We start from the raw sequence: 14,885 nt of genomic DNA on the forward strand, positions 1-14,885 counted from the left end.
TTGAAGACTCCGCTGAGCCTTTTTCTTGATGACGGTGATGAATGTCCCTGCCTGTTCTTCTTGCTAGGTCTGGACTTGTTTGTCACTTGATCGCAGAACTCATGGGTTTAGGCAGGGCTTTTACATGTATGAGACTGGAGTTCTGAATGGAAAAGCATCTTAGAGTAGACCTTCCTTAAGAGATTTTTGACACTGTTCTTTTGAGAACATCTAAGTGGTACCCACCTAGAAGAGAACATCCCAACAGGACAACTAGCTTATTTCTTGGTGCATGGCCCTGGGCTAGTTCCAGGGTCTCAGGCTATTGTCTCCTTTAGCCAGTCATTGCATAACAGAAATTCACAGAATTCCTATGTGATACCAGGCACAAAGGATAATTTTGTCCCCAGACAGATGACCTTCTGACTATAGCAGTGTAGAAAGTCAGATCCCCACAGCACATGGTAGAAAAGTCTATTGTCTCCTGGGGAGGATCGATTCTACAAATGAGTGGATTGATTGTATTGTTAAGAAGACTCTCATACTGAGATGGCTTGATGTGGGTGGCACCATGCAAACACTCCTCCCCCAATCCTTAGAGTGATGCTGAGGGAGACAAGCTCTGAGACACTCCATGCATGGGTACACTATGTGCTGGACCTAGGATTCAGATGTCTGGCTGAGGGCTTCTCAAGTCCATCTTCCCACTGGCTAGAAGCAGCTTGATGTGGTGTCCCAGAGTGTCCTGTGAAGGGTCCTGAGACTGATCAGAAACAAGAGGATCTGCTAATGTGGCTTGTGTAATAGCTTCTCTCAGTGGATCTAAAGAGGTGGCACTTCCTTGTTTGTGAGTAAATGTAGTTGTATTGTTCATAGGAAGCCCAAAATCTTCTTTATTTGTTACCAGTGACTATTGCTATTTGTTTTTTGTTACCAGGAAAGGCTATTCTAAATTCCCTTACACTTGCTAGAATTCTGAACAAACTTTCCTCATAGTCTCCGCTTTGTGTCAATCATCCCAAACTCTTTGCTCCAGAAAGAGCAGTTTGCACCTGTTTGTGTCTTACCCCACACCTAGCCCACTGTTGCTTTGACAGTCTTACACCATCAAAGGCAGAAGGTAGAGAGGCAGATTTCTTCTAGTTCCTCCCCCACTCTTCCTTTTTCTGAATACCCATGAGTCTGTTGGCGGAGGATAGTGCTAACCCTGGCTGATCGTCCTGTGGCTTGCCTCTATTTGTTGCATGATTCCCTCTGGAAGATGGAACACGGCGGGATTCTGGCTAGTCTGATACTGGCTACTGTTCTCCCCCAAGGTAAGGGAGGCATCTTCAGCTGTGTGGAGGATGGACCCTCGAGGGGCATTGTCACTGGGAGAAGTCCACTGGATAGTGCATCTCGTTTACCAGGCTGGGGAGGATAGAAGGGCAAGGCTAGGGCATAGGAAACAAGCATTCGGCTTTGATCTGCTCTAGTCAAGACTCACATTGGTCGTGATGGTGTCCCCAAACTCCTTGGACCAGACATTTGTAGGAAATGGTTCCATATCATGTGTCCCTAGGCCTAAAACTAGTAAAGAAGTTATACCCATTGCATCGTCTAAGGCAAATGGCCTCTTGGAGTAGGATTCTTGGTCATATGACCACTCGGAGCCACGGCTCAGAATTTAGAAGTGATCTTTAAGAGAAAAGTTAGCTTTAGCTGAATGGGAAGGACAGGCAGAGGGTATGTTATATTAAAGTCTGTAAGTCCTAAGTGCCAACTCCTTCTCAGTTTGTTTGCTTTTAAAACAGAAAAGCAGGCTGGGTAGATAACACAGGGGTAGGACTCAAGGAGTGCAAAAACCCAAACCAAACAAACTCCAAAATAACCCTGAGAAGCTCACATCTCAGAGCTCAGCGGTTCCAGGAAAACTGGGTCAAATGGTTACTCTAAGAGCTGTCCTGGTCACCGGAGATTTCTACTGGACGTAACTCCAAAGGAGGCGGGACTTTAAGAGGAGAAGAATTATATACACCTCTCTTCTCCAGCATGCTCATATATGTTCCTGCTTCAGAGGCAGGGGCAGCCATTTTGGAGTTTTCTGGAGGGTGCTCTTATGTTCAGATCAGTGACTAAGTAATGAAGCTCAGAGACACACAGACTCCAGGGAAGGCTGGCTGTAGACATGAGGCATGGCAGTGCCCTCTGGGCTAGGAAGGCTCACTGTGCCCACAGCCTTCCACCTCTCCCACCAGACTTGATGTACTTGGAGCCTCAGGAGCAGATTTGATACATATTGGTGGCCTTTTCTCCTTAAGCAAGCATGGCAAAGACAGTAAAAATTATAGGGGCGCAGGAGGGACAGGAACTGCTCAACCCAGAAACTAGTTGCAGCCTCTCACTAGCTAAGGTTTGAGAATTTCAGCACAATTAATGTTCGCTGCATAAGTTGTCTACACGCTGCTCTTTTCTGATATGGGTATTTTACTATGTTGCTATTTAAGCCAGGCTTAAGTAAGGCTGGACTGTGTATGACCTTGGGCAGGGCCTCATTCCTCTCTAGAACATTCTCTAAGAGCCTCATAAATACGACTACTTTCTTTGTTTACTGTGAAGAGCTCCTGCATCTGGCATCCCCAACTCTAAACATTTGTTCCATCCATTGTAATTCTGTTTGATGCCCATACTATTCTGTGAACTCATTTAGGTTTCTTAGCAACTCTGGGGACACGAACTTCAAGACCCACCCAAGCGGTGTATGCGGCTGTTGTAAAGGAGATGGTGCATCTCCCTCTGGGAAGCCATCCTGGAGTGTCTTTCTTAACACTCATGCTTAAAATGGGCTTTAAAATATCCTGGTATTAATATAATATAAATATATTAAGATAAAGTTAAAGTTTTCTGTTTGAGGAGATCGGGTTTTACTTGAGTTAAGTTTCCTCAAAGATTAAAGGAACTCCTCAGGCTATTTGTGGTGACAGTATCTGTGTCCCAGATGCCTCTGCTCTGACAGAATTACCAAACTACTTTTTTTTTTTTTGAGATGGGAATCTCACTCACACCATAGCCCAGGTTGTCTTGGAACTCATTACGTAGCCTAGGTTGGTTTGGCTATCTCAGGCCTTCTCCTGTCTCAGCCTTCCAAGTTATGAGATTCCAGATCCAAGTCACTGTGTATACACACACACACACACACACACACACACACACACACACACACACACACATATATATACACACACACACATATATATATATACACACACACACATATATACACACATATGTACATATACATACATGCATATATATGTGTGTGTATGTATGTATATATATATGCAGAGCTGGAGATCAAATCTAGGGCATTTCATATGTCTCTACCATTGGGCTATGTTCCCAATGAATCTTCTTACATAGGATTTACTCTGGGAAATCTGGATCACTGGGCTGGTAATTCATTACAACTCCTCTCTGCCACAGGGGTATTTGGCTCTGGAAAACTCTTTTATAGTGAGCATCTCATTACTCTGGCAGATACCGGGACAGAGACAACAGAGACGAGGACAAGAAGTTACAGTGAGAGAGTTATTGGCCAGGAAGAGGAATTAGGAGCCTCTAGTATAAGAGGCACAGTCTCCAGGCTAAGAATATCCTCTGCCTTCTCAGGTCTCTTGGGGACCCCAGCAGTCTACCTGGTGGTCTAAAGTTAATTTCTGGAAGGTTCTTGGATCAACACAGCTTCATAGTTTTTGCGTTTGCCCCCAGATCCTTCAGGATCTATGTCCTAGTTTGAATTCTGTGGTTGTAATAAAACACTTTGATCAGAAGGAACTTAAGGGAAGAGAGGATTTATTTGGTTATAGTTTCAGGTCAGCCTATGGTTCAGGGAAGTCAGGGCAGAAACTCAACCAGCAGCACAAAGCAGCAACTGCAGAAGACCGCTCTTTCTGGCTCCCTTCCTGTCTCATTCTTACACTGTTAACTTTCTTGTCCAGCCCAGATCCCCTGCCAGGGATTGATGCCATCCACAGTGGTCTGGGCTCCTCCTGCATCAACTAAGGCAATTAAAACAATCCCTTATAGACATGTCTGCAAGGCCTATCTAATGTAGGTGATCTCTCAATTAGAGACTCTCTTCTTAGGTGACTCTAGGCTGACAAAGCTACTGTGGACAGTCTGTTTTCTGTTTGGACTATATCCCCACATCTCTCATGAACCTCGAGTCCCTGGAGAACTTCCTGAAATCTCTCTCTGGTTGCTCCTGTCCCTTTCACTAGGCATCATGTCCCTTACTACACAAATGGTCTGTAAGTATGCAGAGCAATGAGCTGCCTACGCTCCAGAGAGCTGCCTCTGACTACAGTGTCTTCCACCTCAGGGAGCCCCTTCAAGATACCAGTGACAGAATATGAGGACAAAGTATTTGTGAGCTGCAATACCAGCGTCATGCATCTAGATGGAACAGTGGAAGGATGGTTTGCAAAGAATAAAACACTCAACTTGGGCAAAGGCATTCTGGACCCACGAGGGATGTATCTGTGTAATGGGACAGAGCAGCTGGCGAAGGAGGTGTCTACTGTGCAAGTCCATTACCGAAGTATGTGCTCCTGGACCCACTGGGGTGAAATCCCTGGCCCTGTGCATGTGAAAACATTCTGGCTAAAAGCAGACTGGGCTGAACCAGTTTACAAAGGGCACTCGTGGTGGTGTGAACCAGATGTGTCGGGGAGTGCTTCAGAACTGGGGGAGAGTTTAACTAAGTGAGGCAGAACAGCAGGGCCTGGCTTGTTACTGCTAGTCCGGGGAGGGACTTAGTCTACTCTTTGGTTAAAACCCCACAAAGCTGAAGTGTGTCATGTCTCTCTTCAGCAGTTCCTTGGGATAAGGGTGGAGATGGAAGTAGCAAGATCTTTACAGTCTCACTAAAGTGTGTCTTGGAACGGGAGGAGCCTAGGGTCTTTCTAGGACCAGAGATGGTTCCGTGACCTTAAACACTCTCTTCTTCCTCTCCCCACCAGTGTGCCAGAACTGTGTGGAGCTAGACTCAGGCACCATGGCTGGTGTCATCATCATTGACCTCATCGCAACTCTGCTCCTGGCTTTGGGAGTCTACTGCTTTGCAGGACATGAGACCGGAAGGCCTTCTGGGGGTTAGTTAGCAGAAGGACTCTCTCTTTCTCTCCCTCTCCCACCCCCCCGTGTGTGTGTGTGTGTGTGTGTGTGTGTGTGTGTGTGTGTGTGAACTCATAAACTGGCTGAAAGATGTGGGATGGTGGTAGGGCTGACATCATCTGGAAGTTTCTCTGATAATGTCTTAGGGACTCACTATAGGGTGCTGAAAGAACAGGTATGCCTGTGATGCTCACGCAGACTTCCGAGGGTGAGAGAGGATGTGACTGACTTTTGAACCTACCCACCCCTGCAGTGTTCCTAGGTCTCAATGTCTCACCTTTCCTAGCTCCCAATGACTCTCTGTCCTTGCTTCTAGCTGCTGAGGTTCAAGCACTGCTGAAGAATGAGCAGCTGTATCAGGTAAGCCCTGAGGGAGGAGGCAAGAACAGGAGAGGGAGTGAGGACTAAGAGACCTGACTGTAAGGGTTGTGAGATGTGCGGGGGTAGTCCTTAGGGGTGGGGGCGATGGAGGGAGGAGGATGTCTGGAGAACAGTTCAGATGTGACTTGGTATCTTGCCTCTCATCTCAGCCTCTTCGAGATCGTGAAGATGCCCAGTACAGCCGTCTTGGAGGGAACTGGCCCCGAAACAAGAGATCTTGAGATGGAGGTTTCTCAGAATGCCATAGCAACGGCGCCTTCCCCTGTGATCAACCAATAAAGACGTGTCCTTCAGTCAGCAGGCGCCTGTGTTTTCCAAAGCATGGATTGAGAGTTGTCCTAACTTGGCTGAGTTCTGCCCACCTGTGGCCCCTCACTTCAGGCTTCCTCTCCTCAGACCCAGACAGGCAGTACGCGGGACAGCTTCCCATCCTGGCCCCTTGGCATTTCTAACCCTGTGGGTTTCCTGTGGGCAGGGTCAGCCCAGCCACTCTGCTTCATTGTCTGTTGGTTCCAGTCCCTATCATAACAACTTCCGGGGTTTTGCTGCCTTACCACAGCCCAAAGCAGGCTGTGGTGTTTAGAAGCTGAGCCACAAAGAAGTTTCCATGACATCATGAATGGGGGTGGCAGAGAAGAATATTGGGGCTCAGAGGGTGTGTGTGTGTGTGTGTGTGTGAGAGAGAGAGAGAGAGAGAGAGAGAGAGAGAGAGACAGAGAGAGAGAGAGACAGAGAGACAGAGAGAGACAGAGAGACAGACAGACAGAGACAGAGCTGTCAAGGATTTTCTTCTCTCTTCTTGGGTTCTGGGGGTTGTACTAAGGTCATGAGGCTTGTGTGGCAAGCACCCTTACCCACTGAGCCATCTTGCCTGCGCTCATCCTCAAATTAATTAAAAATAATGAACATGATGAATTCCAGGTGTTTCTGGCAGTGTTGCCTGACTCGCACGGTGGGAATTCATTCAGCTTTAGTCTCCAACAGTGCTTGCTCTAGGTGCTTGTCCACGGCCAGACCACACAGCAGCAGCTCAGAACCGCCTGAGGCAGCTCAGAACCGCCTGAGGCAGCTCAGAACCGCCTGAGGCAGCTCAGAACCGCCTGAGGCAGCTCAGAACCGCCTGAGGCAGCTCAGAACCGCCTGAGGCAGCTCAGAACCGCCTGAGGCAGCTCAGAACCGCCTCGGCTCAGGCTTGAGGCTTGTGTGCTGTGCTATGAACTGCACTGTTCTTATTGTACAGTTTCCTGTTGGTGTGGAAACACAGTGGTTTCGTATGGAAACAAAGACTTCTAATATTTTCCCATCCTCCCTCGGCATGTAAGTATCAAATTAGTACACCCTGGTGCTGTGTTAGAATGCTTGATTTTCAAATTGCTTTGAGCTGTTGGTTGAGTTTCAAAGAGAAACATTAAATGGATTTTTGCTTGAGATCAGGACAGAAGTTCCAACAAATGGGTCATTTTGAAATGACCCTAAACATTGCTATTTTGTAGTACATATTTATATAGATTAGTGTTCTCAGAATTGACAATAATAAAATAAAAAAAATTGGAGATTGAGTTTTGTGTAGCCCAGGTAGCCTCAAACATATCATGTAGCTAAGAATGACTGAGAGTTGTTACTTTCACAGTGTTAGGATTACAAGCACGTACCACCATTCCTGGCTTGTGCAATGGTGTGGATCAAACCTCATGTATACTAGGCAAGCACTCTACCAACCGAGTATATTTTCAGCCCTAAAAGCCAAAAATATCAATCAACTCTTAAAAACACTGATGATGCTATATGCCCTTTGAATAAAATATTTAGCCAAGACTTAGTTCTTTATTCAGAAGTAAATAAGCATATTCATCTTCCATGCTAAACATAAAGATTTATCTTTATTTTAAATTATGTATGTGTGTGTGTTTGTGCATGTGAATGCAATGCCATCAGAGGCCAGGAGAAGATGTCAGATTGCTCCAGAGCTGGAGTTATAGGTGATTGTGAATTTCTTGAAGAGGGTGCTGGGAACCAAACTCAGTTCCTGTGTAAGAGCAGTAAGTGCTGTTAATCACTGACCCAGGTCTCCAGCCCCTCATCTTTTACCTGTAATAAATGGTAACATACATACATACATACATACACACACACACACACACACACATAGATACACACACACACAAAGATACACACACACATACACACACAGAGATACACACACAGAGATACACATACACACATACACACACACCCACACCAAATAGTTGTTTTAATTTTTGTAATTAAAAAAAATATTTGCAGGTGCCACACACACATGTGGAGGTCAGAGGACAGCTTGCAGGAGTTGATTCTTTCCTTCCACCATGTGGGTTTTGGGGGACTCTATCTTCAGAATTGGCAGTGTACATCTTCATAAGCTGAGCCATCCTGCTGGTCCCCAAGATTGTTTAAAATAGAAATGTAATGATTTATCATTGGTAAATAGTTGATTTGTATACCTTTATATGTAGGGTTGTGTAAAATTTACCTAGGCAAAAAGGCATGTGTCTTGAGTAGAAAAGAAAATGTTAGAAGCCCTGAAATATTTTCTTTATCATGTTATTCAAGGAATGTATTAGTTTAATCTAGGCTGTGAAATGTATTGACCTTCAAGTTGTCGTACTGTCATGGACTTGCATCATTTTTGCCTCTCTCATTATCTATCTATTTATTTTTGAGACAAGCTTTCATTATATAGCCCTGGATGGTTTGGAACTTGCTACAAGGTCTAAGCTGGTCTTGAACTCTTGGCTATCTTCCTTCCCCTCCCTCCCAAGTACTGAGATTACTGGAATGTACTGCCACACCCAGCTTTATTTTATCTTTGCCTTCTCCTAATACATATGTTGATGGTATTAGCAGGCAGATCCACTGTGAGAGGCTAGATCCTGAGGACAGAACCCTTCCAAATGGGATTAGTGCCTTTGCCAAAGAGGTTTCTAAGTGAGTGGTTGCCTCTTCTGCATTGTAACCTTCAGCTCTTTCCAGTGCCTTGTATTATGGAGTTGGAGCAGCTATTTCCAGCCCCGATGGCTGCAAAGCTTTCTCCCTATCCTTTCAAGCTGATGCTTAGTCTTCAGCTGAAGATGAGAGAGGCTCCTCTTCAGATCTATAGACTCGCATGCTCTCCTAAAACCTTCGAATCTACAGCCTGCTATCTTTGTGAATGAACACATTCCTTGAAGAAGCTGCATCTGTGTGGAAGAATCTGAAGACTGATTAGAGCTCTGTGGTTGGGGAGAGCTGGAATGTTGCAGAACTAGAGCCACCGTTATCTTGGGCCATCCATGGTCCAGATGCTTCCGCCAATCCCATCGCTAAGCAAGTCATCAGAGTGGATCTGAGATCTGGAGATTCTTTGTTGTAATTTGCCGACCTGCTGTTCCCACCAATGCATTTGGTGAATGCATGCATTTAGGGGTTTGTTTTATGACTACAAAGGGATAATAATGACGGCCAGCGGCTTGGTGGTTAACAGTACTTTGTGTGCAAGCATGAGAGCCTGAGTTGATATCCCCAGCACCCATTTGAAAAGCTGAGAATGGCTACAGCAGAGACAGGTGGATCCCCAGAGTGTCTTAAGGCAATTAGCTGGTAGATGAGAGAGGGGGACACTTGATGTCCTGCTCTGGACTTAATGGCACACGTGAGCACACCTCCCTGCACACAGTTTCCTTAGGGGAACAGGGCAACCCAGATCAACGTTCAAGGGTGTGGCATTCATATTTAACTCGGGAGAGTTAATTCTCTATTTTTTCCATTAAAAAAAGACTTATTATTTCATTTTATTATTTTTGTTTTTTTAAAAAGATGTATTTATTATATTACTTATTATATATTTACTTATTTATTATATTTATAATACATTATGTACACTGCAGCTGCCTTCAGACACTTTTTCTTCCCACTCGCTCACTGTAGCTGTCTTCAGACACCCCAGAAGAGGACATCAGATCTCATTAAGGATGGCTGTGAGCCATCAAGTATCTGTTTTTTGAGACAGAGTTTCCTTCTATATCCCTGGCTATCCTGGAATTCACTGTGTAGACTAGGATGGTCTTGAACTCAGCGGTCCACCTGCTTCTGCCTCCTGAATGTGTGCACCACCACCATCTGTCAAAAGGTTTATTTTTTACTTGTATCTTTGTGTGTGTGAGTTGCATGTGTATAGGTACCCAAGGAGGCAGAAGAGGGTTTCAGATTCTATGGAGCGAGTTACAGGCAGTTATGGGTGCCTCACATGGATGCTGGAATAGGATTCAAATACTCTGACAGAGCAGCGAGTACTTGTATCTCCTGACCTTATCTTTCCAGATCCTGTTCCCCCTTTTTTTCATATTTTAAAAGTGTGTGTACATGGGCACACGATCACACACTTCATAGTGCACATGTGGGGGTCATGTGAAGGCTAATGTTATGTTTTAAATTTAAATTACTGTGCTAACCTGTAAGTCCCAATTGTTCAAGGACAGATAACTTCCTGAAATGTTGGGGCTTGTTGTTCATGTAAGATAATAAGCCATGAAATTTTGCTTTGGTAAACAAGATGGTTACCCCAACTGCACAGGAGATGCTTAATCACATGTAGATGGCAAAACTATAGGTAGCAATTATGTCAGGATGTATGCTTGCTCCTGATTGGACAAAGGTAGGAAGGATGTAGCCTTGTGTGGATTTTGCTTTTATAAGCCCCTGACTAATGTAACTTGGGGCCATAGTCTGAGAATACTGGGTATGGACCTGACCACTATCCATCAACCTGGCTTTATTAAGTATTTAATAAAGCTTGCTTCATATTTGGCTCAGATTTTGTGGTAGTGGTCTTATTCTCACTTGATAGGATTAATGTTTTCAGGAGGCCCCAGCAAGATCAGACCACTCATCCAAATTCTAAAGCCTGCCTCTTACTCTGGGACTCTGGGGATGATGGGCCACCTCAGGAGGTGCCCACTTTGATAAGTTCCAAGGCTCCGAAGTGTACTTTCAGTTTCCTGGACTATTAGAGTGAACTACCATGTGGAGAAAGCCAGCAAGCATCTATGGAGGCCTCCCCTGAAAACAAATTTTCTGCGACATCTGGTTCTGTTGGGATCCCATCTGGGATTAGGAGGCATTCTGTAGGACCCAAATATTCTCCCATCCAAGGCAAAAAACTGAGATGTTGCACCTGCCAACCTGAGTTTCTTGGTCTGGTTTTGTGTCTTGTCTTTGCAGAAGTTTTGTTGCAAGCATGGGAATCAAGATGGAAATGGACCAGGTTTAATTGAATGTATGAATGATGGCAGCCAGCACATGTTTTGTTTCTGACTTGTCTCCATTGAGTGTGTGAGCTTTCTGTTTCTGTGTTTTTGGTTTTATTTTTACTGTCTCTGTCTCTTGTACCTTCTGTGTTCTGTGTTTATTGGTTTTGTTTTTGTTGTCCCTGTCACCTCCAGATGCCAACCTCTGCTGCTGTTTACCATGGCTGCTTCCATGGACAGTGCTCAGATTTTTTTTTCTTTAAATCTCGGAACCTTCTGGTCACTGGATTCAGTTTAGAGGGTGTCTTAGTTAGGGTTTTATTACTGTGAAGAGACACTATGACCAAGGTAACTCTTATAAAAGAAAACATTTCACTGGGGCTCTGGTTTACAGTTTCAGAGCTTCAAGTCCATTATCACCATCGTGTGAAGCATAGCAGCATCCAGGCAGACATGGTGCTGGAAGAGCCTAGAGTTGTACATCTTGGTCCAAAGGCAGTAAATAACAGGAGACTGTCTTCTGCAGGCAACCAGGAAGAGGGTCTGTCTTCTGTCCCAGGTGGAGCTTGAGCATAGGACATTAAAGCCCACCCCCCAACAGTCAGGCACTTTCTCCATCAAGGCCACACCCACTCTAACAAAGCCACACCTCCTAACAGTGACACTTCCCATGGGCCTGAGCATATTCAAATCACCACAGTAGGGATTCAAATATCTTTGGGTGTGAGTAATATTGAACTTGTTTCATATTGTCTTATTTTATTGAAAAGCTGGCTCTAGAGTTGGGTTGTGGTTTTCCCTTCTTCAGACCCAAGCATGGTTATAAATCTCCTCTCTGTCCTATGTCAGGTAAGCCACATGATTTTGTGACAGGGGAAAGAGAACAAAGCAGGACAGCCCTCAAGATTTGTAAGTTTATTGGGTATGGTTAAAAGTCTGTAAATTTTGTAACAAAAAAGTTAATTAAAATTCATAATACAAGAAGTTGGCAGTTAAAAATGTATACATAGCTAATCATAAAGGAACCATGTTGCAGGATGTTATCTTGGAATATAAGCAACATGTGGCTTGCTGCCATCTTAACTGCTGTCCCCCATTGGGATGGAGGCTGCCACATGGCTGGCAGCCATAATTTTGTTAAGATTGGCAAGGGTGAGTGACATGTGACTTCACCATCATCTTGACCAAGGTGACCACATGGCATAACCCAATCAAGGAGGGAACAACTGGTCTTCAAGATATTTTTGGGTTAGGATGGGTTTTTATATGATAAGTTTTATCCTGAAAACAAAGTTATTAAAAACAAGGTTTCTAAGAGATAGGATTAAAAAACAATGCTTGTTTGATAAGGTATTAGAGCTGTGCCTCCATGTATTCTGTATACAATAACGTACCTCCTGCTGGCAGCCAAACTTTGCAACACACAAGTCATCCAGGTGGTAATGGTTTAAAAGGCATGGCGAGGTCATGGAGAGCAGCTGAGGCTTGGCACTGTTTATAAAACGCGTTACGTTATCATGTCTTTTATTAATATGTAATCTTAACAAAATAAACAAAAGGCTAAAGAGTTAGGCCCACAGCTATTAGCACTAAACACTAAACATTAGAAACTTGGATATTCCTACCTATGATAAAGCAAGACAGTGACTAAGCAGTCTGGCATAGAGCCCACAGACTGTCTCTTCTTACCGCAGGTCTATCCAGGCTGACAGAGGCTGCTTTAAGAAAATCTTGTTTTTGCTAACTTTGTTAAGCTTTAGATATTTTGATAGGCTGAGTCTTACAAGAAGCTGTGATATTCTGTAATGGTGTGCTATGAAAGGACCAGTGCCCCTATGGGCTGTTTTTATCATTTAAAGTTTTATTTTGATACCAAAAAACCCCTTAGATTCAGAAACTGTTATTTTTAAGGCTAAACCTAACAGGAATAAAGCCTTATAATCCTAATCTTGTAAAAGCTACTAAGGTATCATAAACTGCTAAAGATTATTAAGACATGCATGTTAATAGTCACCTTATAAACGATTAAATTCTTTAATATGTTCAGAACTATACTTGTAGCCATGCTAAGTACTAATGAAGTTTATTACAGGAATAACTTTTATTTAGCTTCTTGTGTGTGTTTTCTAGATTAAGCCTAGAGCAAATAACTGAAAACAAATAAAGTTTGTTTAAAATCATGTATACTTAATAGATCCTGGTCTTCTTTAGAGATCTGTTGAGTATGGCATTTAAATATTTCATAGAAAATCCTTTCTGTGACAGACAGAAATGCCTCTTCTTAGAAGCAACCCTAAGATCTCCAAAGGAGATGAATGGAGCACAGACCTGAGTTGTGGTGATGCTAAACACTTGGAAAAACTGCCCCACACCTTGCCTGATGCCAAAGCCCTGCACAAAGTGTGGACGCTGTTGGGTTGACTGCTCTACTCTGCCTAGGTCAAGGCAGGCCAATTTCCCCCAAATCCTCATCCACAGGAATAGCTCTCAGACCTCCTGACTTTGATCGCTGAAGGCCTATGCTGTCCTGTGTAGCAGCTGAAAACATAATGCCATTTGATGTGCTAGTCAAAGACCTATAATCTCAGATGCCCAACGAAGCTATTGAGACCACGGGAGCCTAGTAGGGTGATTGTCCAAGTAAGTCTTTATCATTTTAATTGTTAGAGAGGCCATTTGGTTCCTACTTCTTGTTATAATTTATCTTTCTCTGATCTCTGATGGTGTTGAGGACTGACTGGCTTTGTCAGTGTGGCAGCAGGAGGCACCCAGCTTCTCCCCAAGGCTGCAGCTGCCTTGTTTGTTCCATCTGTAAACACCAGGCCTTGCACTTTCTAGAGTTCCTAGGCCCTTCTGCTGAGAAAGGCAGCCAGGTTTGCCTTGCTAAGGCTTCGTGTTAGAGGATAAACAGGTTTCCGATGTAACTTTTTACTGTTTCTTTATTTTAGATGCTTTGGTTTTCAAGGGCTCCTCTCAGTAACCCACTTCTCGTTGTCATGGGAAACGATTAGGAAGAAGTAAAAAGGTTTCGAGCTTAAATAAGTTCTGCAGGTCCGAGGAAGTGACTCAAGGGGTACGAAGAACGAGAAATGTTTCAGGTGCCTTCCCTTCTTGCTATGTTGTCATCATGCTGAGGTTCCGAACGTTCAGAGTTTTAACATTGATCAGTGGACTTCTGATAAGCTGCAAACGCACTGACCGCCATTATCAGTCACGAGCTCAAGATTTTAAATTCCTTTGGTTGTCTTCTAAGTGTAGATTTAGAGGTACTTCGTTCGCATCAGGCTAAAACTATCTCTGTCCAATCTCTATACCTAGACCTCCTGGACAGAGAAAAGAACGTTCAAGCTTTTTAAGTGAAAGCTTTCTCTATGATTCAAAGGCATGAGTCCACTCCAGGTGTTTTGCAGACACCTGCCAGCTGCCCTTTCTACAACATGGATTTTTAGCACAAATTACAAACACTGGTAAACTTCTGTCCGTGGTCTATATCTGTCCCAGCTGAATTTCCACTTGGCTGACAAACACCATCCAGGAATCAGCAGTGGACTACACAACCTGTTCCAAGTGACTAAGAGCCCTGGACTTGTTGAGAGCTGACATGGACAAAACAGTCCCGCAGATGTGGTTGCTCCCTGTCTCTTCAGGTGGGCCAGCTAACCCGATGCTTCTGCTGAATCCCCTCCTGGCCTTTGACTAGCATTCCAGCCTTCCTGAGCCCTGGCAGTGATGTCCTAATTTCAACAGGAAGTAGTTAGAGAAGAGAGTACATTACCCTTTACCCTCTACAAAAGGCTGGAAGGTTAGGTTAAAAGGAAACTCCACGGTATATAGGACAAAAGGCACCTATAGAGCCTATTGGCATATGAGGATAGATACTTGCTAAAGCCAAATAGACCCAGATCTATTAACAAGTAGACTTATTAGCTGAAATATGATAGAACATGATAGGACACTCGACCTGCTCTATGTAAAATGAGGTTATTGCTTGGCTTTAAAAAAATTGTTGCTTCTCTGCAAACCACTCAGGAAATCATAAGAGATAGTCTGAATCTACTAAAAAAACAAACAACCCCTCCAAAACAAAACAAAACAAAGCAAACCCAAACC

At 44.0% G+C, this 14,885-nt stretch overlaps 1 protein-coding gene across 1 annotated transcript; it reads left to right on the forward strand.

Annotated features, from left to right (window-relative positions):
- The first annotated feature begins 1,184 nt into the window (after positions 1-1,184).
- Positions 1,185-5,811, forward strand: Cd3d (CD3 delta subunit of T-cell receptor complex). The gene is made up of 5 exons (XM_021173099.2): positions 1,185-1,295; positions 4,340-4,558; positions 4,980-5,111; positions 5,450-5,493; positions 5,664-5,811. Exons 1-5 carry the CDS (start codon positions 1,241-1,243, stop codon positions 5,733-5,735), a joined length of 522 nt encoding a protein of 173 aa, XP_021028758.1. The 5' UTR covers positions 1,185-1,240; the 3' UTR covers positions 5,736-5,811.
- The last annotated feature ends 9,074 nt before the right edge of the window (positions 5,812-14,885 follow it).

Source organism: Mus caroli, unplaced genomic scaffold (assembly GCF_978045245.1).
Source record: "Mus caroli unplaced genomic scaffold, Mus_caroli_1 scaffold_11, whole genome shotgun sequence".
In the NCBI taxonomy this organism is placed as follows: Eukaryota; Metazoa; Chordata; class Mammalia; order Rodentia; family Muridae; genus Mus; species Mus caroli.

Excerpts from the sequence above, each read along its gene's own strand:
- Cd3d (XM_021173099.2), top strand. The coding sequence starts at position 1,241 with ATGGAACACGGCGGGATTCTGGCTAGTCTGATACTGGCTACTGTTCTC. Across the intron at positions 5,112-5,449 it reads GACCGGAAGGCCTTCTGGGG|CTGCTGAGGTTCAAGCACTG; the intron begins GTTAGTTAGCAG and ends CCTTGCTTCTAG. Across the intron at positions 5,494-5,663 it reads AGAATGAGCAGCTGTATCAG|CCTCTTCGAGATCGTGAAGA; the intron begins GTAAGCCCTGAG and ends CTCTCATCTCAG.